At 44.9% G+C, this 27,149-nt stretch overlaps 1 protein-coding gene across 2 annotated transcripts in view; it reads right to left on the bottom strand.

Moving 5' to 3' along the window:
* The window catches only part of STRA8 (stimulated by retinoic acid 8), a 31,461-nt gene extending 5,385 nt beyond the window's left edge, over positions 1-26,076 (bottom strand). The window contains exons 1-8 of one of the 2 annotated variants that reach the window (XM_075124712.1): positions 25,923-26,076; positions 20,729-20,926; positions 18,758-18,833; positions 17,208-17,295; positions 16,612-16,764; positions 9,566-9,836; positions 7,057-7,136; positions 3,715-3,826 (exon numbers count right to left, since the gene is read on the bottom strand). In XM_075124712.1, the coding sequence (XP_074980813.1) occupies positions 3,715-3,826; positions 7,057-7,136; positions 9,566-9,836; positions 16,612-16,764; positions 17,208-17,295; positions 18,758-18,833; positions 20,729-20,920 (972 nt within the window). In that variant the 5' untranslated portion in view covers positions 20,921-20,926; positions 25,923-26,076. The remainder of the gene's footprint in view (positions 1-3,714; positions 3,827-7,056; positions 7,137-9,565; positions 9,837-16,611; positions 16,765-17,207; positions 17,296-18,757; positions 18,834-20,728; positions 20,927-25,922) is intronic. The other variant, XM_075124714.1, reaches the window with a different exon arrangement.
* Between the last annotated feature and the right edge of the window lie 1,073 nt (positions 26,077-27,149).

Here is a 27,149-nt window from a genome sequence, read left to right as displayed (position 1 = left end):
CTAGTCCCCTATCTGGAGTTCCTACTATAGGAAAAGTTTGCAGCTATCACATCAGAGATTGGGTCACAATTCATGGGGGGAATCAACAGGATGCTAATTTAGCACCCACATGGATTACTGCCTCCTTATTACTTATGATACAGCCTACTCTAATGACATTGACCTATGGACTACATGTAAGCCCACACAATAATACAGACTCTCATAAAACTGAACAGACAGCCCCCCCTTCCCTGGCAATTTCTTGACTACATACAATCCCCTGCTGTATTTTGGCCACTAATTTCATCACCCATGCACTACATTTCCCTGTACATTTTACTGGTTACAGGCAGCTTGCTATGCTGTGTTGTGGCTGATTTGTATGGTGTGATGTACTAAAAGGGAAAGAAATGGACGGTTCTTACCTTTAACATCCCAGCACATCTCTGTAAGAATGTGTGAGTATCTAGTAAAAATTTAATCATAAATGCTTGTTTAATTGTTTGCACTTTCCGGTCTCCATTCTGAATTCACCACGTGGTGCTGAATTACATCTTGATGCCAAGATGCTGGCATGCATTTTGCCATTAGTGGACACGTACAGCTACCCACAAATTGTAATAAAAATTGCACTGGGTCATAACACAGACACCCCTCTTATTGGCATATTAACAACAACAAATGTGGAGCCAAACACTTACCAGGCTCCGGGGCTACATTCTGCCTCTTCTGCTTCTGTTGCCAGTTCCACGGCAGGCTGCTCCTAAGGGGGGGCAGGGTGTCATCAAACAGCTCCTCTGAGTATGGATCCAGAATGTGCTGTGTCTGCTCTGGAGACAAAACCTCTTCGGGGACTGGTATGAGCACCAGTCACCAGATCCGGCATCTGCTGGCTCCCCTCCAGCATTATACTAGATTTGGGGGTCAGAAGGCTGCCATCCAGGCTATTGTGAACTGCTGGGGGTTCAGTACCCAGCACCCAGTCAAAGTCCTTGTTAAAGAGACAGGATGACGGGGAGTTCCCAGAGGTGTGCATTCTCATCCCTGGCTTTCCGGTAGTCATTCATCAGCTGTTTAATCTGCTCCCTTTATGGTCACCACTCCGCTGAATTCCACCACTGTCTGCTTATTTCTTGGTACACATGGTCATTTCTGGGATTCTTACTGGAGTGGAACATCTTGCTTGCCTCACACCACAGCTCTACCAGAAGCTGACTGTGGGCCTATGACCAGGTAGCAGTGCGCTTGACAAGGACTTCTGTTCAGTGGCCATAGCTTATGCAGGAGATGGTTCACTCCCTTTGTACTTCAGCAATCAGAATAAAATGGAAGGGTTAAATGCTGAGCAGCTGAACTTGAACCAGGGAACTGCTTCCGCTTCCTGGGCGTTGACTGGCTAGTCTTGGGATAGAAAGGCTAGGAACAAGGGATTGTGGGACTGCGTTGGCGGACTCTCAGGATGCGAGTCTGGCAGATTGGTGCCCGAACTGCATCCACGCTGCAAAATGGTGCAATTTGGATGGGACTCAGGCCCATCTTAGGGCATGGATGCTGAGGGCTTGCTGGCCTGAGGTCAGACACACTTCTGTGCAGACAGAAGGGAAGTATGGCTTGAGCCTGAGCTTACACTACAGTCTAGACACACCCATAATTCATCTAGTCCCGCCTTCCACACCAGTGCAAGATTCTGTAGACTGGGGGAAGAGGGGAGTTAATATTTTTAAAGGCACCTTAGTGATCTAGGAGCCTAAGTCCTATTTTCAAAAGTGACTTAAGCACTTCTCTTCCTAAGTCCCATTTACTTTCAATGTGACTTAGGCGCCTAAAGGCTAGATGTTCAAACATACCTAGGCACCTAGATAGCTTTCTAGTGAATTTACAAAAGCACCTAAGCAGGTTAGGGACCTAACACCCACTGACTTTCACTTAACACAGTTTTGAAAATTCTACCCTAGATCTAAAATAATGTTTTATCTTATCTACAGTTGAGCAACACTTACAACAAGGCCTCAAACCAGCAACCCTGGACAAGTTATATAATTGCATAACTGATCTCCCTGTTAGAAATATTTTCCGTCCATATAATCTAAACATTCTCAGTTTTAGGCCTCCCATTCTCCACTGTGGTGGACATAGTTCTTTTCATTCTTCTGCCTGGTTCTCTCACAAGTATTTTTTCAGGTGGGGTGCCTTAGCAGCACTGAGAACCTGACCAGAAACTTGTCCACAGCAGCTGCATTTGATGTGTGTATAAACAGTCACAGTCATAAATTATTTGATTTGTAAATTGTTTGAGAGAGCAGTGGAAGCAGCACTAATTAGTTTGTACTGGCCAGCTAAAAACCCATCAGCTGATCAGTATTGTTCTTGTCCCACAGTTAGAGGGAAAGGTGATCATGAGCTGTATTTTATTATTCAACCAGCTACACATTGTGCATCCTGATTACAGTTAAATCTGCCACCCCACCTTTTTCATATGCATGAACCTTAAAGACACTAGTTAATCTGTTCTGGGTGTTTTATGCCATCAGCATTGCCCTATTTCCTGAGCTAACAGAGAGCCTGCAGGAGCTACTGTGCTCAGGGCAGAATGGAGAGACTGTGGCTACTGGAATGTGGAGCTGCATCTTTGCTCTCAAACCAAGAATCTTGAAGGTTGTATTTTGCCTGGTAGTATTATTCCCCAGGTGTACTGTGCTGCTGTTATCTACATTAAATCCAATACCATGGGTAATTTGCCTCTTTATATCCATTATTATGTGATTTCTCCTTGGGTTCCCTTCTAATTATCTGTCAACTGACAACCTGGTATTCCTGAGGAATGAAAGTGCATGGCACATTGGTTTTATCTTGAGGGCTATGCCATCTGAATTATGAAGAACATCAGCCAACCACCTACAGGTTAATCCATAGCTTCCTCTGATGCTACAAAACTTTTTGTCTTTCACACTCTAACTCCATTTCTTATTCCCTCTGCTTGTCTCTTCATGACCTAAATGTCACACCACCTCTTCCCACCCTCCCCAGTCTGGGTGCAGTGAGATAGACTCATGACAAAAATCACTCACGCTCTAATAGCACTGTTTTGAAGAAAGGAAAGGGAGAGCACATTGTGACTACCTAATGCAGACAGACATAAATGCTATGCATCTTTACTCCCCCACAAGCTACATGCAATAAAGAAAATATGTATTTTGGTTGCAGCTATTTCTTCTTTCCCCCTCCTTCCTCATCTCTTATATCACGGATGATCAAGTGACAGAAATTAGGAAGCAGAAGTAACAGCAACTATCAGAGAGGCAGGGCTGATGTTGATCACAAGCAGGATTTACTTAGGGACGCCCCCACATCCCATGCAAACTCTGCAGCTCAGAGGCTGACCCAATCTCCCTGTCTAGTAGAGGGATGAGAGGGGAGGAAACAACCTGCAATCTGAATGACTTTCTGTCCACTGGGCCAGCCAGCTCCAATGATATCAGTGAAGTTATTCAAGAGTTAAATTTGGCCCCCATGTCTTTTGTAGCATCTAAAATAAAACAACTGAACCTTGCCCCCTAAATGGTGAGTCGATTAATCTTTGGAATGGAAGGAATTAAAAAAATAATTAAGCCTAAGATTCCAGTTTGTATGATCCTGAGGATCATGAGCAAAGGCACATCAAATGGAAATCCCAATCTGTTATTCAGAGGAATACACTGCCTCATCTGTAACAAACACTTTGGCAAGGCCTACCTGGGGAAACTGTGTGTTAGCAAAGAAAAGACCCTTTAAGAAACCAGTGATCTGCAAGTAGAGCCGGTGGTTATCCTCTGGATTTTCTGAGGTGCAGCCTGTGAACATTGAGCTGAAAATTGAAACAGAAATTATACTTAATTTCCAGTCTCCTGTCTCCTCCTGCTCACTTCTTTCCTTTTTATTTATTTACAAACCTTAATTATTTTCAGGATTAATAAAATAAAAGCAAACAACTGAACAATGGGGATATCATTACACAATAAATGATACAAATATAGAAAGGTGATACACGAAACAATTATCAAAGCAAAGAAATTCAGAGATACAGGTATGTGGTAGATGTGATCATATTATTCCAGCAGAAAAATGTATGCTAATTATAATACAAAGTAACAGTCATATTTATCTGGCAGCCTGAATGTTTTATAGCATCACCTTGTTCAAATTAAGGCCTTTTATTTTTTATGTTACATTTTGAGTGAATTAGACAGCTTTATGTTGTCATAGAAGTTGACTGAGAATATCAACTATCAACAGCCACACTGTGGCCATATGCTGCACAACTAATCTTGAACCTGACTTCCAGCCTTGCATCTTCTCCTGAGCTCCCACAGAGCTCTGCCAATGCACATAGCAAATCTTTTTTATTCTCGGCCTGAGTTGCTTGAAACCACAGGCTGACAAAAAAAAGACCCAATTGTTCTAAAGTAGGAGCTGGCTAGGGACATGTGCACATGGGGCACTAACTCAGTGTGCCTGAATGCTTCCCCTAATTTTTTAAAAAACAATCACTTGTTGTTTAACTGGTACACATTTAATTCAGTTTTATTATATATTTGAGTGTGTTTTGGTTAACAATCTAAAAGGACTGATTCTCATTTACACTGCTCAAGCAGTGTGAAGTGGAGTCTTGGTTTAAGTGCAGATCACACCTCACATGTTAAAGGGCCTTCTTAAACTTCTGGACAATTACCATTTCCTAAACTTACAACTTGCAGGGAGAGAAAATCCCACCCAAGACAAAACCTGCAGCGAAAGTACTTCAGAGCTGAGTCACCACACAGATTTTCTATTAAGAAACACAATCCTTGCCCTTGCTAGGGCTACTGGCTGAGATCAAGAGTGATGACATGATCTCAGCCTCTCTTGATGGACTACACATAGCCCTTGCACAGGGAAGGACTTGATGTAATAGATCTTTCCTTTCTCTGACGTTACTATTCAGGTCAAACTACATTTCTGCTGTGTAAGGTATTTGTTATTGTATTAGAATACTAAAAAAGGGTGAAGGAGACTAGTCTAAAAAGTAGGGTTGTCAAGCAATTAAAAAAATTAATCGTGATTAATCACACTGTTAAATAATAGAATACCATTTATTAAAATATTTGTGGATATTTTCTACATTTTCAAATATTTTGATTTCAATTACAACACAGAATACAAAGTGTAGTGCTCAATTTATATTTATTTTTATTACAAGTATTTGCACTGTAAAAAAACAAAATAAATTGTATTTTTCAATTCACCTAATACAAGTACTGTAGTGCAATCACTTTATCGTGAAAGTCGAACTTACAAATGTAGAATTAAGTAGAAAAAAATTGCATTCAGAAATAAAACAATGTAAAATTTTAAAGCCTGCAAGTCCACTCAGTCCTGCTTCTTGTTCAGCCAATCGCACAGACAAACAAGTTTGTATACATTTGCAGGAAATAATGCTGCCCGCTTCTTGTTTACAATGTCACCTGGAAGTGAGAACAGGCATTCTCATGGCACTGTTGTAGCTGGCGTCGCAAGATATTTACATGCCAGATGTGCTAAAAAGTAGTATGTCCCTTCATGCTTCAACCACCATTCCAGGGGACATGCATCTATGCTGATGACAGGTTCTACTCGATAACAATCCAAAGCAGTGTGGACTGACGCATGTTCATTTTCATTATCTGCGTCAGATGCCACCAGCAGAAGGTTGATTTTCTTTTTTGGTGGTTCGGGTTCCGTAGTTTCCACACTGGAGTGTTGCTCTTTTAAAACTTCTGAAAGCATACTCCACAGCTCGTCCCTCTCAGATTTTGGAAGGAACTTCAGATTCCTAAACCTTGGCTCAAGTGCTGTAGCTATCTTTGGAAATCTCACATTAGTACCTTCTTTGCGTTTTGTGAAATCTGCAGTGAAAGTGTTCTTAAAATGAAGATGTGCTGGGTCATCATCCGAGACTGCTATAACATGAAATATATGGCAGAATGCAGGTAAAACAGAGCAGGGGACATACAATTCTCCCACAAGGAGTTCAGTCACAAATTTAATTAACACATTCTTTCTTTAACAAGCGTCATCAGCATGGAAGCATGTCCTGTGGAATGGCGGTCGAAGCATGAAGGGGCATACGAATGTTTAGCATATCTGGCACATAAATACCTTGCAATTCCAGCTACAAAAGTACCATGCAAATACCTGTTCTCACTTTCTGGTGACATTGTAAATAAGAAGAGGGCAGCATTATCTCCTGTAAATGTAAACAAACTTGTTTGTCTGAGCGATTGGCTGAACAAGAAGTAGGACTGAATAAACTTGTAGGCTCTGAAGTTTTATATTGTTTTGTTTTTGAGTGGTTATGTAATAATAAAATATCTATATTTGTACGTTGCACTTTCATGACAAAGATTACACTACTGTACTTGCATGAGGTGAATTGAAAAATACTATTTATTTTATCATTTTTACAATGCAAATATTTGTAATAATATACAGTTTGATTTCAATTACAACACAGAATACAATATATATGAAAATGTATAAAATCCCAAATATTTAATAAATATCAATTAGTATTCTATTGTTTAACAGTGCGATTAAAACTGCGATTAATTGCAATTAATTTTTTAAATTGTGATTAATTTTTTTGAGTTAATCACATGACTTAACTGCGATTAATTAACAGTCCTACTAAAAAGACTTTTTTTGTTCCACTGAAGGAGAACACTGTTCAAAATTAGCTAACTTATCCAGAGGACACCTCCTGGACTCTTTACATCTTGTGAGGGGAACAACAGACAGCTTTAGGAATCCTACATTACGACAGTGGAGAAGACTACACATGCTGACGAAGAAAATCAAAAAGATCCCATATCTAGTACTAATTGGGCATTCTTGAGATTAACACAGAGGGTACTTTCCATTCTAATGTAAAATGTCTATTAATTACAAGCTTACCAATTTGCTGCAAGCAGTTGTCTTTAACAGACCTAAGGGAGGAGGACATAAATATGGAAGCTGCCTTATTAACGTGCATCAAAGGACGAGGATGCTGGCTAGCAAACTGGGTGTGTTTATAATTACCCTGGACTGGACATTGCTTGTTGAGTCTCATTTCTGTCAAGGAAACCAGCAGCAACATCAAATGCATCTTCAAATAATATCTACCAAAGAAAATATTTTAGATGTCAAAACTATCAGACCCCCTGCACAATGTTATCCAGTCTATGACAGTTTTCGATAATTAAGTCTTTCTTCCCCTTAGATAGTGTGCTTATTTTCTAGACTGGACCAATAGTATACTGTAAAGGCAGAAATAAATTACTTTAATTACTACACAATGGGGCAAAAGGTCCATCAGTTCCATCGAGACTCAGTTTCCAGGAATTGGATTTAGGCCGATGGTTTACAAATCGCTCAATGAAAAGCAGGGATTATCCAAGTGCTTCCCAGACTATTTTGCTAGCTGTTACTGATGTGCTCAGCCAAAGATCTCAGCTGTATTAGCCAGTGCCCACACAAGCTCATGCAGCTGTGTGCTCCAGCTTGCAATGAAGCCTGGGTTGCTCTAAATTCCAACACTGCACTGTAGAATTCCATGAGCTCATCCATCCACCCTGCTATGTTGGTTGTTACTCCTGGTGTACATGTAACCCTCCAATACCATTTTGTAAGTAGGTCAGTTGCATGAATGGCCTAACTTCCTTCCAATTGAGAGGACTTATTGCTGCAATGCACTTATGCATTAAAGGTAAATACTACTAAAATACCATTAAAAAAGTATCCAACCTTTCTTTGAGCAGCTGAGCACTCAAATAAACACCATTTCAACAAATATTTACAATCAGTTACCTTCTGCTTATTCTCTTTAAAAAATTCCAGCCATCACGTGGTCACTAGACTCGCAGTTTCAGTTGCACAATTGACTATCACTGGAGTGAGGAAGCTGGCGTATGAAAGTTAAGTTCAGTTTTATTACCCTCTGTTATAAAACGCTATTATAAAGAAAACCCTTAAGATCTGGGAGCTGATCCTTGGGTCCAGCATAGCTGTGTTCCAAGCAGCACTTGTGAGGCGAAGGTAGGCGTATGTCATCTTTATCCTTATGCCCCCTGATAGATATGGCCATTTCCCGCAATATCTTTGGGATTAATTTTATGTATCATTATGGGCCAGAGATTGTATGTAATTCAATGGGGGATGGTGACCACAGCCCTTCAGGAACTAAGAACAGTGGGGCTGATTAGGCAAATTCACTCAGGCTATAACATCTCTTGAGAAGTCCCACCACCAGAGAGGGCCACATACACTGGTTAAGACTGGATTCTCCAACAAAGGATGGACTTTTGGACATATGGCCCGAGTTTAAACTGATTCAGCCTGCTTTCTGATCCAGCAAATAGACAGGATCTTCCGTCCAAGGGCGTCCCCAATCCTTCCTGGGAACGGCTGGAAGGACTTTGGCCTACTGAGACCCCACAAGACTAGTAAGCTTGTAGTATGCATATAGGAACTTTTGCTGAGAAAGAGGTGTGTGGTAACTTATTACAGTGGGACATTAGTCTGTTTATAGCCTCTGAAGAGAAAGCAAAGCACTGGTGATGGCCTGTTTTTAGTTAGTCTGGCTTGGTGGGAGTCACACAGTGCAGGCTGGGGACTGTGCAGCATGGAAAACCCCCAGTCAGAAGGGAGAGAGACGTGGGTCTTCACCCAAGAGAGGTGACGCCTGAGAAGCACGGAGCCTGCAGGGCATGCATGGGCGGCGGGTATCACAGGCCAGGGCTAAGTTTTCCCAAACAGCCTGGTGTGGCCCCGCCCACACTCCACCCCTATACCGCCTCTGGCTTCCTGCTCTTCCCCCGACCTGGGGCTAGGGCGGCCTGTGACTGGGGCCGATGTTCATGCTGCCTGGTGCTCTAGGGCTGTGGCACTGGGATTGGAGGAGCAGGGGCTGCACTGTCCGCCCGGTGCTCCGGCACTGGGGCCGTGCCACCTGCCCGCGACTCCGGGGCTGCTCGGGTGGCCCAGGGCTGCGGTAGAAGGGCCAATGGCCATGGTGGGGGAGCTCTGGCTCCGGTGAGGGAGAAGTGGGGCCTCAGGCAGAAGGGGCAGGGCCAGGGGCTAGCCTCCCCCAATGGTTGGTTCATGTGCTGCCCATGAGCGTGTGCCCTTGTTACACTACAGAGGGGGAATATGGGTGCAATTGCCCTGAACTGTGATGCCCCTCTCCCTCTCTCATAAGCTGGAGCAAACTTAACCATTTCCTACAGACAGAGTCCTCACTTCAGTGCAGATCAGCAGTACTACTGCCATTAAAAGCCCAGGGTACTTAGGGATACCTTAGCAAAACTGCAAAACTGGCAGCCACAGTAGAGCAATGTTTGGGATCTGCTAAGGAGTAAGAAAGATTCAACGTAAACATTTACTGCCATGCTGTTAATGATATTCACTTGGGTACTATGGTGCTTATGGGAAGGTGTCAGTAAAGTGACGTGTGTTACCCTTTAAGAGTTGCACACTCTTAGTGTAGCTAGCAACTTTTCCATGATTTGGAACTTCTGAAGCCGGAAGCTGAGTAATAATTGCCACCTACCTCCTCTGGCGTGGATACCAATGAACCACTGGGCTCCTGACTATTAGCTCTGCTGTTCCTCACACTACCTCCAGTGCAGGCTGCCTTGGGATCTGGGAGTATATTTTGTCTCTGACTACAGTACTGCAAGACACTGTCTCTCCTTTCCTCTGGCAGATTCTGCCATAGGTGGGAAACAGCGGTGGAGACCACAGGAAGAGTGACCTCTTCAGTGCACACAATCCCATTCTCAACCAGCAGGTCCACGGTCTGTTTATAAAAATACAGGTACCTGTAACAAGAGGAAGGGAGGCATCTCTTAAAAACAGCTTACGGTGGAGCAGCCTAGCGGTTAGACCAGCAAGCAATTGGGTAATAAGTCTTAGATTCTATTCCAACCAATGCTGCTGACTCAGTGGGACCTTACATAATTACTATTGTTAACACAGGTGGGGCTGGAAGCACCTCTTGTTATTGTGCCACAGGTACTTGTTTTCTTTTTGCGAATAAAGACTAACACGGCTGCTACTCTGAAACTTGTTATTAAGGTTGCCCAATATTCACTATTATAAGACTCTGTTTTCAGCTGCTGCTGACTTTCCCAAACTTTAACTGGCCTAAAATTTTCCATGCTGCGTGTTTGCTTCAGGCTGAATTGTTTTGGAAAATTACAGTCAAAACAATCAGTTGTTTCTGAGAACAAGGCTAGGGAAAAATACATTGTTTTGGCCATGTTAAAAAATTCTGGCAACGTTTTTCTTTGAAAGACTCTAGTCCCTTTGTGCTTTGGAGCAGAGGCGTGAAATTTGGCAAGGTCTGGCCTTTGCCATTTCCATGAAAATATGTCCAAATCTGGCTAAGTTATGAGTCTCAGTAGGGAATTATATGTCAGCAGCTAACTTCTCTGAAGATACCATCCACACTGGGCATGCTCCAGCCTACGGTTGAGCAGGATTTTCCCTGCTATTGCAGCTGTGGGCTGCTGCAGGCTCTGCTGTGTCCAAGTCTGGGCACTAGAACTGAGAGCAGGAAGCCTGTCTCTCTTGTGTGCTCACTGATGGCTTAAGCAGTGTGTAGGAGGAAACAACTTTATTCCCATGCAGAGGGGACAAGAGCTGGACATGTGGGAGGAGCAGGAGGAGAACACTGGGACAAAGAGCATGGGAGAGGGAACTGGGACTGGAGGTTGGTGGGACGGGGGGAAACTAGGATTTGCTGGGTAAGACCTAAGACCAGCAGCATTCAGTCGTTCAACTGTCTGAGGTTGTTCCACTGTTCCTGGAGGTAGCAGTACTTGTAGTGGCTTTATAATTTTGGGGTCTTTTCACATAATTTGTTATGCTCTTAGAAAATGCTGGTTTGCCAGCCTTGGAGACTGACGGGTATAATAGCTCCCAAACAGGTGTTCTTTAACCAAACCAAGAGGTAGCAACTTTCAGTGACTATTCACCTGAGCTGAATTTGAATGAGGGTTAAAGAAGGAAAAGACTATATTATTATTATGTATTGCAATAGTTATAAGAATCCAGTGGGCTAGAACCCAAGTCTTTAGGTGACCAACACTTCTGTGCCACCACCTGGCAGAACTGTGGTCAATGCACTGTAAACCCTGGGAGACGAGACACCACTGAAAGTGCCACCCATGGAAGACCCAATTGGCGGCATCCCTTGTGACCTATGACTGGCCAAGCATGCTTCCTATTTAAGCATGAAGGAAGTTCCAGGAAGCCATTTGTGTAACAAGGCAGATCTGATCTTCTGCTGAGACAGCTCCTGCCTTGTTCTGGTGTCCTTGCCCTGTCCCAGCTCTGCTTCTGCCTTGGACCCAGCTCTGCTTCTGTCTGCCCTGACTCCAGATACCTTGTTCTGATTCTCGGCTCTGATTCCTGGCTCTGACCCTTGGTTTAGTTTCCTTACTCGTGCTCCGACTGCTAGGCTCGAAGGCCCACATCCTGGTTCCTGACAGATTGCACAGATTACCTCTGACCCCTCTGTGGACGACGCCCCATTAACAACCAGGAGAGGGCAGGTCTCCAGTTGCCTAGCACAGGGGTTCTGAACCTTCTTCTTTTTGAGGCCCCCCCAACATGCTATAAAAACTCCACACACCCCCTGTACCACAACTTTTTTCTGCATATAAAAGCCAGGGCCAGCGTTAGGGGATAGCAAGCAGGGCGGTTAAAGCCAGGGCCAGCGTTAGGGGATAGCAAGCACGGCGGTTACCTGGGGCCCCATGCCACAGTGGCCCCTGTGGAACTAAGTTGCTCAGGTTTTGGCTTCAGCCCTGGGTAGTGGAGCTTGGAGCCTCAGACTTCAGCCCCATGCGGTGGGGCTTCGGCTTTCTGCCCTGGGCCCCAGCAAGTCTATGCCAGCCCCGCTTGGCAGCCCCCCCCACAAACCTGCTCTCTGGTTGAGAACCATTGGCCTAGCATACCGTAGGGGGCACCAGATCTGCAGAAGTGGGTCACCCATCTCCAGACCAAGGCCCATGCTCTGTGGGCTTGGATGATGCCACTTTTGACAGAAAACCAAGCCCTCCGCAAACAAGTGGCCCACTTGCAAGAGGAGAATGCTGCACTCTGGGCACGAATGGTGGCCCCTCCATCTGAACACGGTCCTGTGGTGCCCCTACCTGAATGCCTGGATGGAAACCGCCAAAAATTCAGGAGACCCCTTAAACAGGGCCATCTACTTCTTATTCTCCATCCCTGGATCTACTCAATTTGTTGCCTGGCGAAGCACTGGACCAGACCTCTCCCTTGGTTGAGCAAAGTAGCCCAACACTGATGGGCTGGAACACCTTTTTGGGGGCTTTTTTCTGCAATTTTCAATGGTCACACATGGTCAGCTGAAGCTGCCAGTAAAGTAGTGGGGTGCGAACCTGCAGGAACAGCGTTTCTGCACTTCTAATGTCATATGCTCTGTATGTGCGAGGTCATGCTGCATGCAGGATGCCATTTTATACAGAAAAGGCCAAGAGAAATCATGCGAGCGGGGGGCTAGAGGAAGGCAGAGTACCTGCACTTAAATAATCAGGACTACACCTTTGGGAGCTGCCCTGTGGAACCTCCACCAGGGACAAGGGCTGGCCGCATCATACGCCACACACTTTTGAGGGCTGACGGCAGACACTGTGCATTGAACCAGATAACGATCCGGAACTGTTATGTCCTTTCCCTAATGTCAGATCTATTGGATTGCGTGTGATCCATGCAGCTATTCACCAAACTGAACCTGCAGGGGTGGGGCCTACAACCTTGCGTGTATCGGGACGGGGGATAAGCGCACTCTTCTGGACCTGAATTTTGAATATTTGGTGATGCTGTTTCACTGCCTAATGCCCCCGCGACCTTTACACCTTTGTTAATGATGTGTTTAGGGACATTCTGGACCAGGACGTTGTCATCTACCTCAGTGACATACTTGCCTTTTTCAGAAAACCATGAACAGCACAAATGCCCTGTCAAGTATGTACTGAAGAGGCTGCAACAGCACAGCCTACATACAAAATTAGAGAATGGTATATTTCTCCAAACTGCCACAGAGTTTTCAGGGTACATCCTCTCCCCAGAAGGCATTAGGGTGGACCCAAAAAAAGGTGGAAATCATTTGCAACTGGGCAGTACCCTGGAATACTCAGGCGGTGCAGCGCTTCCTATGTTTTGCAAATTTTTATCAGCATTTTATGCCATATTTCTTGGGGCGAATAGCCCGCATGCCAGCCGGCCTCTGCAAAACCGCCAAACTTGTCTGGTCGCTCAAGGCCCAGCACACCTCTAAACAGCTCAAGACCACAAATGATATGAAGTCCATGCCATATTGGATGCTAAATTGCAACAGGGCAGGCTATGGTACCTCAAAGATTGGGGAGGCTGTGGCCACAAGAAGCAGGTCTGGGAATCTGCTAGTAATGTTCACACACCTGAACCTGGACAGAGCTTTCACAGGGACCACCCAGACTAGGGTGACCAGACAACAAATGTGAAAAATCGGGATAGGGGGTCGGAGGTAATAGGAGCCTGTATAAGAAACAGACCCCAAAATCGGGACTGTCCCTGTAAAATCAGGACATCTGGTCACCCTAACCCAGACAAGCACAGGTGCTGACTTCCCCTCTGCCACATGGGTGCTCACCTCCCCTGCCCCAATTCTACCCCGTTCTCCCAAGTCCCCACCCCTGCCCTGCTTCTTTACCATCTCCTCCCCAGAGCGCGCCACATCCCCACTTCTTCCCGCCTCCCTCCTGGAAAGTCCTAAGCGCCGCCAAACAGTTGTTAGGCGGCGGACAGGAAGCGCTGGGAGGGGGAGGAGTGGGGATGCAGCACGCTTGGGGAGGGAGGAGGCAAGGAGGAGGTGGAGGCAACTTCATTGCCGGTGGGTGCAGAGCACCCAATAATTTTTCCCTGTGGGTGCTCCAGCCCCGCAGCATCCACGGAGTCGGCACCTATGCAGACAAGCCTGGCCCAACAATGCCCCAGGAGCATCCTTAAAGGGTCGGGGGAGTGATATAAGGATCCAGTGAGCTAGAATACAGGTCTGGAGGGCACCCGATGACCAGTGCTTTCATTCCACCCCCCAGAAGCCATGGCAGAGCCATGATCAATGAGTTGCAAACCCTGGGAGACTAGGCACCACGGGAAGCGCCGCCTATGGAAACTCGATTGGCAGCACCCCCTGTAACATCTGATTGGTTCAGACACACTATTTAAGCATGGAGGGAGTTCCAGAAACCTGTCTGTGAAACAAGGTAGATCCCTGACCTGCTGCTGAGACAGACCCTGCCTTGTTCCTGCATCCTTGCCTTGTTCCTGGTCCCTGTTTCCTCGCCCTGTCCCAGCCTTGCTCCTGCCTTGGATCCAGATCTGCTCCTGCCTTCTCTGACTCCAGATACCCTGGTTCTGGTGCTCTGCTCTGATTCCTGGCTCTGACGCTGGTTCGACCCTTGGCTCGGGCATCCAGCTTCTGACTCTGGTTCTGGCCCATGGTTCTGTTTCCCAGCTCCTGACTCCTGCTCCAATTGCTAGGTGTGACTGCCCACAACCTGGTTCCTGACAGTAGTAACGGGAGGCCCCATTAAAGTCTAATTGTGCTAGGCACTGATAACACATATATGTATGCATCCACACCCTCAATGAGACAGCCTTTGCATCGAAAACATTAGCCTAAATCAGGGGTTCTCAAACTGTGGGTCAGGACCCCAAAGTGGGTTGCGACCCCATTTTAATGGGGTCACCAAGGCTGGTGTTGGGTCTGGGCCCCAGCAAGTCTGAAGCCCAAGCCCCATTGCTCAGTGCTAAGGTTACATGCCCCACATCCAGGGCAGAAGCCCTTGGGCTTCAGCTTTGCCCTCCCCTGCCCTGCCTAGGGTGGCAGGGCTCGGTCGGGCTTGGTCTTCAGTTCCCCCTCCTGGGGTCACATAGTAATTTTTGCTGTTAGAAGGGGGTCACGGTACAATGAAGTCTGAGAACCTCTGGTCTAAATAGATGAGGTAGGTGAATGGTGGCCAGGGAGACAGAGGCAGAGAGAGGTGAAGTGACTCACCCAAGGTCACACAGATCAGTGGCAGAACTAGGAATCTAATCCAGGTCTTCTGATTCCCACTACAGGTCCCTACCCACTAAATCACATCATCTCTGCTCAAACAACCACAGACATCAAACCATCCAGACCCCCTTATAATACTGTAATATGTGTCAAGTGTTTTTTTAAATTTTATATGCACAATTTACACAGGGATATTTGATCCAAAGCACTTAAAAGTAGCTGCTGCTGGGGTTCAGCAGGTTTCCATGCCATTTGAATAGTACTGTTCTGTGCCTCTGTTTCCCATCTACCCTTTGCCTATTGTGTGTGATTTAAGTGGAAGGAACTGTGTCCCTCACTATACCTTTGTCCAGTGCCTAACAGAATGATCCTGATTGGTAAGGAATGGCTGGTGTAGATTCTTATGAGTGGATGAACTAGGATCAGGCAGCTGTGTTAAAAACCTAAGTGTGAATCCTGGACCTCCAATCTCTTTCGAGGCTGGCAAAAATTGATAGCATTTTGGAGGGGATAGTACTTTGTGCCGCTACCAGCCCAGGATGACCAGTTTAGCTGACTTAGATGATGGACACAAACAGTTATTCAAAAAGGCTGTGATTCCGGGTGTTGGGTGGAAAACATGGCTACAGTATCCCATGTTACTAAAGGGGTGAAGTTGTTCCTACTGGACAGATCACTGCTGGGTTGTGTCAGACAGGACAGATCCCATGAGAAGGATTCAATATACAGCAGTTGTAATCTGCCATGAAACTTCAAGGTAAATGCCACAGATCCTACATACAGCTGCAAAGGTCTTGCTCTGCATGTGTCAGTGAGAGAGGGGAAAGGGGAACCCATGAGGAGCGAATGACACTATACCACAAAAATCTTTAAACAGCATATTTCAAGGTACTCTACACACTACCTGCCTACAAGCACTGTTTTTTTTTCTGATTCTTACAGAAGGAGTAAAGGATAATACTGTAGAATGAAAGCAGACGACTTGTGCCACCTGCTGCCACAACTGCATTCCCATTTTTAGAAAACCATTATCAGCAACAACAGGAAACTTTATAAAAAGCCAGTACAACATGATAGTGAGAGCAGACTGCAGAAGGTTAAAGATTCAGAAAAGAACAGACACTTATATGGATAACAAGAATACCCAGAATTACCATAATTAATTATAACATTTTAGAAGGGATATTAACCCTCATGCTTCATGTTAGAACACTGACATACAGTACTTGAAAGAACATTACATTTCTTTCCTGCAGATGGGGAACCCTCAGAGATTTTCAAAGGTTTGTGAAGCAGGAAGATGCCCTGTGGTCGAGGAGGGCTGGACATGCCAGTATTCAGGCTCCTAGTGCCAGCCAGGAGTGAGGAAATCAATTGAGAGTCATGGAGGATGATCAGTTTCCCCACCAACAGGGGCTGACATTGATATCTCTGCTGGTCTTGGGATCCTGGGACCCAAAGTCAGACCCCAGGAAAGCTACATGATATGCAGTGACTAAAATACTACACATTTATACTCCTACCGTTCAAACTCCATCAGATCAGGAGATGAAGTGGCTGGGGACTGGACAAGTCTTGGCTTCCCATCCTCTTCCACTGCGTTTTTTTCAGATTCTTGAATCAAATACCAGATTGTAGGGCCACTCTCAGTCATGGCATCTGAAGGGGATGCAGTACTGGAAAGAAAACATGGGACAAGGCCAAATGCATGGCTTCCCAACCAATTTAAAACAGTCCCTGCCAGGAACACTTTGGCAGTCTCAGTGATTCTTTTAGAGCAGGTGACTTTTTTTTTCTTTTTTTTGCTTTGCAAGGCTAATGAAAGCCCCTAAGTGGAGACGATCTACACAGGGAAAGAAAGGCAAATACATGCATTGACTGGGAACGAGACCAGCAACGTGCTCAGAGCTTACACGCACTGAGCTGCTGTAAGGGTCCAATTTTAATAATTTTTTTCCCGCCTGCCAGGTAAAACCTCTTCATCTCAATCTGTGTATTTGCTTCCTTCACAGGGTCAGACAACCTCTGCTCTGTAATATTTGCCAAATGCTTTGAGATGCTTTGCACTTTAGAAGCAAGTGCAAAGTATTATCATTTCTTGATCTGTGTGAGTCCTTACCAGTGATCGCTGAAGTACATCTTGACATATTCCTCCTTGACTTCCTCCAAGCTGGACGGGTTCCCATCCTCTAGATTGAAGGACTCTACTGTCAGCAGAAAGATAATTGTCACAGACTGGAGGATTTGGCATCTCATTCACCGTCAGTCCCAATCAAAAAAAGAGTAATGGTCACACAGAGTTTTTGATTAGACAAAAATTATACCGGATGGGACATTCTGCCCTTCCTTATAACATGACCAGCTGTATTAGCAGTTTATGAGCACTGATATTTTCATAATGCTGGCCTTGTCAGTGAACTGATAACTTTGGTTTTCAGTAATAACAGCCAGTGAACCAAAGTCCATGTAGTTACCAGTCAATACAATATTTTGTGGTTATTTTCTTTCTCTGAAGTATTGATATTTCGGGCTTTGGGGAGACTTTCTGACACAACTTAAAACATGAAAAATGTGTTCAACAGCTTTAAACCATCACCATGGAGTTCAAATCTCTACCACTGAAACCAGAAAACATGCTTGATTTTTAGTTCTGGTTCCCAGATCTTCAGTCAGGTGAGGAGGCAAGGAAATGGGGCTGGGAACATTGCAGAAGCAGCATATTCTGCCCTAGCAGAGGGAGAACCTCACACCCCTCAACAGCAACTGATCCAGCTGATTAAAGGGTGTGACAGGTACTGAAAGGAATCATATCATACTGTCCTCATCCAGAAGAAAAAATGTGTTTGTTTCAGATTGCTGGGACAGGCTAATGGAAAAGTATGTGTGGAGGAGCCAAGAAACCACAAAAACAAAAAACTAACAAACCCACCACTACTTGTCTTAATCATTTCCCTTGGAGTAACTTCTTAATTAAAACTTTTCACTTCCTACATTTTTGTGAGGAAAACCAGAATGGGATTTCTGTCCCCCTCCTGCCCTACTTTTACCCCAGAATAGATTCTCTCAGTGCCCTCCAGTCCAAACTTGGACCCCAACTATGTCTGTGAATCAAGAAGCTGTACACTTAGGGTCAGATTGTGAGTTGAACTATGTACCTATGCAGAGAAGATAAGGGGAGGAAGAACTTCCCTTTGGCTCTTTTGTTAATTAGCCGGCTTTTGGGTGCACAGATGTAAGAAGGCACTCTATGCTGCTACTGTCCCCTGGAATATGTGCGTGAGGAGTGGGAGAAGTTCCCCAATCCACTGCCAGTGCAGATGAGCCAGCAATAAATGGGGTGGGGGGAGGAAAGGAGGGAACAGCCTTAATTTGCTGCTGATGCAGGCCAGCAACAAACTACTGTTTGAATCTGCCCTCCCTCACCCACCAGTTCAAGGGGGAAGCAGGGAGGAAATTGAGAGTCAGAGGAATATCTTTGAAGCACAATGCTTCCTTGGGCTAGTCCTGGGTGATACATTTTATGCACTATCTCTTGCTTGGTGCTATGCCTAAAGGCACCCATCTTGCCTTTAATACTGGCTCAGCCACCTGGCTAGCTGTCCCTATTTAACAAGTAAATGAAAGGCAGGCCCAGGGAAACTTTTTCAGGTATATATTTCCATACAGTACCTTTCATCTTCAGCAAGGTACCCAAGGTTTGCTCCAGCTCCTGGATATAATTCTTAGCTTTACGCAAAACCTGACACTAAATACAAAGAGAAAACAGAACCAATCTTCCTGTGTTCTGATTGGACTGAAATTTTAACATGCCTTAAGCATCTTTTACATCTTTTCCTTTTGCTGACTAGCTATCTCCATGTCCCCCTAAAAACAATTAAGCAGCCCACTACACTGATGAATGTGAAAAAAGGGAAGAAACCAAGAATCAAGGCAAATATAAATTAAAATCTTAATTTATATGCTGTACCTATTCACATACAGGTTTGGGGTTTACTCTGACAATTCTCTACAGTCAACAATTCCTTTCTAGAATTCCTTCCTTTTGGGACTGTTTGCTCTTTGAGGCATATCTGTAAAATATCATGTACCTCAATGGTGCTATATTTATTATTATTAATAATAATAGCAACAATGAATAAATCAATAATGAATAATAAAACATAATGGATACAATTTTACGCCTTATGGCTTACTGTTGGATGTTTTCTGACTGTAGGCATAATTTTTTCCTGATCTTTTCCAGTGGGAACTATGTGAGGAGACCTCTTTAGCCAAATTCTGCTCTGCTACACTGATCTAAAACTGGAGCGACTTAACAGCCTTCAGTGCAATTATTCCAGGTTTATACCAGCATAAATGAGAGCAGAATTTGTCCACTTGTGACTAAACACACAGAGGATACAAGAAAGGATTAAACATTTATATGGTTAATGAGAATGTTAGAGATTTTTTTTTGTAGGGGATATAAACCCAATGCTTCAGGGCATAAACCAATCACTCACTGACAAAGATTAGGAAATGACTTCCTCAGTGTGCAGGCCCTTGAACAAATCCAATCTTCCTTGACCCAAAAGGATCATGGCTGTGATGTGATACTTTCAAAGGTAGCAGCGTAAAGCTGGGAAAAACCAATGGGACTCATCGAAGTTCTAAAAGGGAGTCAGAAGTCCTCCATTCCAAGCAATAATAAATGAAAGGTAAGTCTTGTTAGACAAAACAAAGAATCATGTTTTGGATTTAGCTTCTGAGACCAGGATGATTATTAGCTTCGGCTGCATCTCCATCAGAACTTAACAAGCGGAGCTCCTGCCTCAGGCTAAGTTACAGTTAAAGAGTCCAAACAAGTGAAGTTCCTAAATAACAATACTTTGCACCTCTCAAGCACCTTCCATCTAAGGATTTCAAAGCTTTTTACAAGGACATACCCTTTTGAAATATGCATTACCATCCCCATTTCATGAAACAGGAAACTGAAGCACACATAACCTAAATGATTTATTGAAGGGAGTCAGTGGTAGAGCTAGGAACAGAACCCAAGACTCCTGGTACCCTTTCCCATGCCTTGAACACGATAACATTCGTCCTCCCTGGAAGTATTTAAGTACCAAACTAGTGCTGTTTCACTTGTTTTTATATAGTCCATTTTGTTTAAACAATTTCTAAAACTAGTAAAACACAGGAAATGGTACAGCTTGATTTTTTATTTTTACATACTTTCCCAGTCCCCCCCCCCCCATATAAATTAACTCATGAGATTGAATGAACTACTTTCCCCTCTTTCTAACCACAACCTACTAGTTTTGATTTCACAGCTGTACGTCAAGGATGAAATTTAATCATGGTATTCCTTTACTAGCTTCCAAAATACTGCCATTACGAAGAAGCTCAAAATCTACAAAGTGGAGACAAGTCACATGATAAACCCTTGCCAGTAACAACAGAAGGCACAGAAGGCTCTCTTTTCTTGTTCTGAAGAGAGTATTATACAAATAGAAGAGACACAGAGAAAGTTGCACATGATAAAATTACACACATACATGAACCCCAAAAGATATTGTGATCAGAACGACTACTTTGGTTAACTACACTTTGTCTTTGCAAATATATATCCATAAACAAATAAGAGTTTCTCCTCCATACCTTTGATGCTGAATTGTCTGACTGAGAAAACACAGTTTCCCGCAGGTTGTTGAAGAGTCCTGCTAGCGTAGCCCGGTGTCGTGCCTGAGATAAGCGTCTTCTTGCCACTTGGGGCTCCAAATCTTGCAGATGTGTCAGGAACCCAGGAGTCACCCTGACATATGGGCTGCTACAGTCACCAGATGTCTCCATCAAAAGCTGCAATGGAACATTAAGTTTTATTAAATAAATAAATAAATAAAATAGCACTTAAAAATAGACAGGTTTCAGAAGAACAGCCGTGTTAGTCTGTATTCGCAAAAAGAAAAGGAGTACTTGTGACCTAGAATCCTATTTTCGACGTCTCCGTCTCAAGGAATATTTCCAAAATACCTCTGAACAACATACTAATCCACAGAGGTCTCCCTGCCAACACTACAGAAAGAGGGATTCTAGATGGACTCCTCCTGAAGGTCGAAACAGCAGACTGGACTTCTACATAGAGTGCTTCCGCCGACGTGCACGGGCTGAAATTGTGGAAAAGCAGCATCACTTGCCCCATAACCTCAGCCATGCGGAACGCAATGCCATCCACAGCCTCAGAAACAACTCTGACATCATAATCAAAAAGGCTGACAAAGGAGGTGCTGTTGTCATCATGAATAGGTCGGAATATGAACAAGAGGCTGCTAGGCAGCTCTCCAACACGAGTTTCTACAAGCCATTACCCTATGATCCCACTGAGAGTTACCAAAAGCAACTACAGCATTTGCTCAAGAAACTTCCTGAAAAAGCACAAGATCAAATCCGCACAGACACACCCCTGGAACCCCGACCTGGGATATTCTATCTACTACCCAAGATCCATAAACCTGGAAATCCTGGGCGCCCCATCATCTCAGGCATTGGCACCCTGACAGCAGGATTGTCTGGCTATGTAGACTCCCTCCTCAGGCCCTACGCTACCAGCACTCCCAGCTACCTTCGAGACACCACTGACTTCCTGAGGAAACTTCAATCCATCGGTGATCTTCCTGATAACACCATCCTGGCTACTATGGATGTAGAAGCCCTCTACACCAACATTCCACACAAAGATGGACTACAAGCCGTCAAGAACACTATCCCCGATAATGTCACGGCTAACCTGGTGGCTGAACTTTGTGAGTTTGTCCTTACCCATAACTATTTCACATTTGGGGACAATGTATACCTTCAGATCAGCGGCACTGCTATGGGTACCCGCATGGCCCCACAGTATGCCAACATTTTTATGGCTGATTTAGAACAACGCTTCCTCAGCTCTCGTCCCCTAAAGCCCCTACTCTACTTGCGCTATATTGATGACATCTTCATCATCTGAACCCATGGAAAAGAAGCCCTTGAGGAATTCCACCATGATTTCAACAATTTCCATCCCACCACCAACCTCAGCCTGGTCCAGTCCACACAAGAGATCCACTTCCTGGACACTACAGTGCTAATAAACAATGGCCACATAAACACCACCCTATACCGGAAACCTACTGACCGCTATTCCTACCTGCATGCCTCCAGCTTTCACCCTGACCACACCACACGATCCATCGTCTACAGCCAAGCTCTGCGATACAACCGCATTTGCTCCAACCCCTCAGACAGAGACAAACACCTACAAGATCTCTGTCAAGCTTTCTTACAACTACAATACCCACCTGCAGAAGTAAAGAAACAGATTGATAGAGCCAGAAGAGTTCCCAGAAGTTACCTACTACAGGACAGGCCTAACAAAGAAAATAACAGAACGCCACTAGCGGTCACCTTCAGCCCCCAACTAAAACCCCTCCAACGCATTATTAAGGATCTACAACCTATCCTAAAGGATGACCCAACACTCTCACAAGTCTTGGGAGACAGGCCAGTCCTTGCCTACAGACAGCCCCGCAACCTGAAGCAAATACTCACCAACAACCACATACCACACAACAGAACCACTAACCCAGGAACTTATCCTTGCAACAAAGCCCGTTGCCAATTGTGCCCACATATCTATTCAGGGGATACCATCACAGGGCCTAATAACATCAGCCACACTATCAGAGGCTCGTTCACCTGCACATCCACCAATGTTATATATGCCATCATGTGCCAGCAATGCCCCTCTGCCATGTACATTGGTCAAACTGGACAGTCTCTACGTAAAAGAATAAATGGACACAAATCAGATGTCAAGAATTATAACATTCATAAACCAGTCGGAGAACACTTCAATCTCTCTGGTCACGCAATCACAGACATGAAGGTCGCTATCTTAAAACTAAAAAACTTCAAATCCAGACTCCAGCGAGAAACTGCTGAATTGGAATTCATTTGCAAATTGGATACTATTAATTTAGGCTTAAATAGAGACTGGGAGTGGCTAAGTCATTATGCAAGGTAGCCTGTTTCCTCTTGTTTTTTCCTACCCCCCCCCCCCCCAGATGTTCTGGTTTAACTTGGATTTAAACTTGGAGAGTGGTCAGTTTAGATGAGCTATTACCAGCAGGAGAGTGAGTTTGTGTGTGTATGGGGGTGGGGGGGATGTGAGAAAACCTGGATCTATGCAGGAAATAGCCCGACTTGATTATGTAAAGAGTTGTCACTTTGGATGGGCTAGCACCAGCAGGAGAGTGAATTTGTGTGGGGGGGTGGAGGGTGAGAAAACCTGGATTTGTGCTGGAAATGGCCCACCTGTTGATCACTTTAGATAAGCTATTACCAGCAGGACAGTGGGGTGGGAGGAGGTATTGTTTCATATTCTCTGTGTGTATATAAAGTCTGCTGCAGTTTCCACGGTATACATCTGATGAAGTGAGCTGTAGCTCACGAAAGCTCATGCTCAAATAAATTGGTTAGTCTCCAAGGTGCCACAAGTACTCCTTTTCTTTTTTCTTAAAAATAGAGTGAGTCTACAGTATGTGTGGTGGGCTGATGAACAAGTAAACCTAAAAAAAGAAAAGGAGTACTTGTGGCACCTTAGAGACTAACCAATTTATTTGAGCATAAGCTTTTGTGAGCTACAGCTCACTTCATCGGATGCATTCAGTGGAAAATACAGATGCATGGTAAACGCATGGTAACACCCATTGTTTCTTGTTCTCTGTGTACATAGATCTCCCCACTGTATTTTCCACTGAATGCATCCAAAGAAGTGAGCTGTAGCTCATGAAAGCTTATGCTCAAATAAATTGGTTAGTCTCTAAGGTGCCACAAGTACTCCTTTTCTTTTTGCGAATACGGACTAACACGGCTGCTACTCTGAAGTAAAGTTGAGAGTGCTGAAGCAGAACAATCCAGCTCATTTCCCACAGGAGGTTATGAAGGGAATGTTAAATAGTTTTCTCTTCTCCCTGTGAAAGCAAACTATCAATATGCAGTAAACCCTGATCTACCACAGGGGTTCTCAAACTTAATCGCATCGCGACCCCCTTTCGACAATAAAAATTACTACATGACCCCAGGAGGGGAACTGAAGCCTGAGCCAGCTGGAGCCCCAGGTGGGGAGGGGCCAAAGCTGAAGCCCAAGGGCTTCAGTCCCAGGCAGGAGCCTGTAATCTGAGTCCTGACACCCAGGGCTAAAGCCCTTGAGCTTCAGCCCCAGGCAGTGGTGCTCAGGCCTCAGCTTCGGCCCTAGACCCCAGCAAGTCTAAGCCAGCCCTGGTGACCCCATTAATATGGGGTCATGACCCACTTTGGGGTCCCAACCCACAGTTTGAGAACTGATCTACCACAATGGTGGGCTAGTTGTACAGTGTGACTTGAAACACACTAAAAGTTAAGGCAGGAAGGCAGTTATTTCTTGCCCTGAAATGATGTGGTTAATCTTTTTCCATAACATACACTGGACTCCATCTTGCAATGTGCTGAGTGCTCTCAATTCCCACTGAAGTCACTAGAAGACACGGTTCTTTGTCACATCACAATCATTTTCTTAGTCAAGTGGGATGTCACAGTAAATTATGATGTTAGGTGGGGGTGGGAGAATAAGCAACAGAAGCAGACCTTTTAAAGTCACCCAAATACCCTTTTAAGTTAAATGCTAGTAGTGAAGAAAAAAAGGAAAATACTTATGGAAATTATATTAAACAGAAGCAGAAATGACTTTTTTATACTATCTGCTTTTTAAAGGCCCAATTCAACCGCCATTGAAATCACTGGAAAAAAGCCACTGATTTCAGTGAAAGCTGGAGCAGACCCTATGCTGGTAAAATAGAATAGTATAGTTTAAAATTTCATTAGTGTGGTCACAAATAACATCGACACACAGGAAATTATATTTAAGGTAATTGGTTTCCTTATGGAATAAATATCTGGTATATTGATTTTGTGTTGTACTACAGAATGGTATCCATTCTTTAATGTACCCATTTATTATTTCTGATTTAACGAATTTGTATGAATTTCTCAATCATGGCAAAAGCCAAAAAAATAAAAATTAACGTGTAATGAATATCAAATACTCAGTTCACATTTTCTTTTCCAGATACTATCAATGCCTTTCACACATGGATTTAGGCACGGAAATAAGCATAATGAGGACATTACATATCCTCCAGAAAAAAGTCTGAATGCAATTACCCTGGAAACGTGAATTAGGCAATTTAATATGGCGCAATTCCACAATCTTTACACAGGCAAAACTACTACACTACTGGAAGTCATTAGAAGTTTTCCTTCTCTAAATACTGCCAGACTGGAGCCATAATTAGCATACTTTCTGAGCAGTCTGTAAAGTACCAACTGCACCATGTGTTCATACCCCTACATATTCTGTTCCTTAAAACCTCCTTCCATCTTTTAAATTATTTTAAAATAATATCATAAATTATGTATATGGTAATTTCTAAAATTTCCACTCATTTAGGGGAACCTAGCTTGCCCTTGCCCTCACCCTTTCCCTAAATCTCTGGGTGAAGATCCTGATTCAAATCTTGATGACATTTTTGTTATTATAGACGGGGGGAGAGAGTATGAATAATTATTTATTATCACTAATGGTTCTAGAGGTTCTGCAACTGAAAAAAAAAATCAGATCAAACAGAACTGTCGCTGTAAAAAGCCTGAATTCGTCCTTCAGATACCCACAGAAAGAGACATTTTAAAAAATCAAAGAGGGATTTTTTTGTCTGCTCTTCAGATTATTTTAAATCATATAAATGCATAGCAAGAGCCCCCCTAGGAACCGTTCACCAACAACCTTCGCACACTTCAGAGCTCTGGCTCCCCTTTTCTATGGTCTTTGTCCTTCCTTTTTGGGTCCTGCGCCATTGTTCGATACAGGCTCCAGCCTTTCCCTCATTTCTGTGCGCTCTGCCCCCTATTTCCCTGGGCTCGCTACTTCCTTCTATGGCTCAGTCCTTTCCTATGGACACTACCCCTTCACTATGAGCTCCGCCCCCTTTCTATAGGCGCTGCCCCCCTTCCGTAGGTTCCGTTCCCCTTCTTGGCTCTGCTCCCGGGTTCCTCCCCAGCTCTCTTCAATTACAGACAGTCCCAGAGCGGCTGGAGGCCTCACGCATCTCTGCGGAGTATCCCTCCGGCCCGAGTGCCTCTATAGCCCGCCCATTCCCCGCCCGTCGTACCCACCGCCCGGTTCCTGCTGCGACTCCCCCACGCAGCTTGTTTGTGCTGCTGCCACGGCCCGGCAACACCGGCAGCACGTGGCAAGTAGCCAATCACAGCTCAGGAGGGAACCTCCTCAGGCCAATCGGAAGGCGCCGGGGTCGGGAGGGAGAACGTTGACATTGTAGCGACTGTCTGAGAAGGCAACAAAAGCGCGGGAAAGCGCCGGGGAGGGAGGTCGGAGGAGAAAGGGGAGGGGAGGAGGAGTCGAGGGGAGAGGGGGATCGGAGCAGAAAGGGGAGGAGGCAGGGGGAGGGGAAGGGAGGAGGTTGAGGAGCGGGTCTGAAGAGAGAGGGGAGAGTAGGAGGAGGGGGTCAGAGGGGAAAGGGGAGAGGAAGGGGATCTGAAGAGAAAGGTGTAAGAGGGGGAGGGGGAGGGGAAGGGTAGTGGGGGGGTCTGTTGGGGTGTCTGCAGTAGTGGGGCGCAAAGTAGGGGTGTATGTGCATGGGTGGGAGCCTGCAGCTGGAGGAGCCTGTGTGAATGTGTCAGGAGCTGTGCCACCATCCCACGCATAGCTCAGTGTGGTCACATCTCCTGTCGGCCCCTTGTGGCTGTGTACATCGCTCTGCTTGTGCACACCAGGGCTGTGTGTTTGGGTGTAAACTCGGTCAGAGGGCGGGCAATGAACACCCCCATGTGCTCCTTTGTGCCCTGTTCGAGCTGTCAAAGGCCCCCTTCTTCATTTTACAGGTAGCCCAATAATTAAAAGGCTGGTTCCCCATTCTTTCTTTCTGAGGGCCACTGTGATCCGCTGAAGGATGTGGCATATGAAAGGGGATGCCCACGCTTTGTCCCACTGAAA

Source organism: Caretta caretta, chromosome 1 (assembly GCF_965140235.1).
Source record: "Caretta caretta isolate rCarCar2 chromosome 1, rCarCar1.hap1, whole genome shotgun sequence".
Lineage (NCBI taxonomy): Eukaryota > Metazoa > Chordata > Testudines > Cheloniidae > Caretta > Caretta caretta.
The sequence above is the reverse complement of the archived record's forward strand: the minus strand, read 5'-3'. Positions and strand labels throughout refer to the sequence as shown.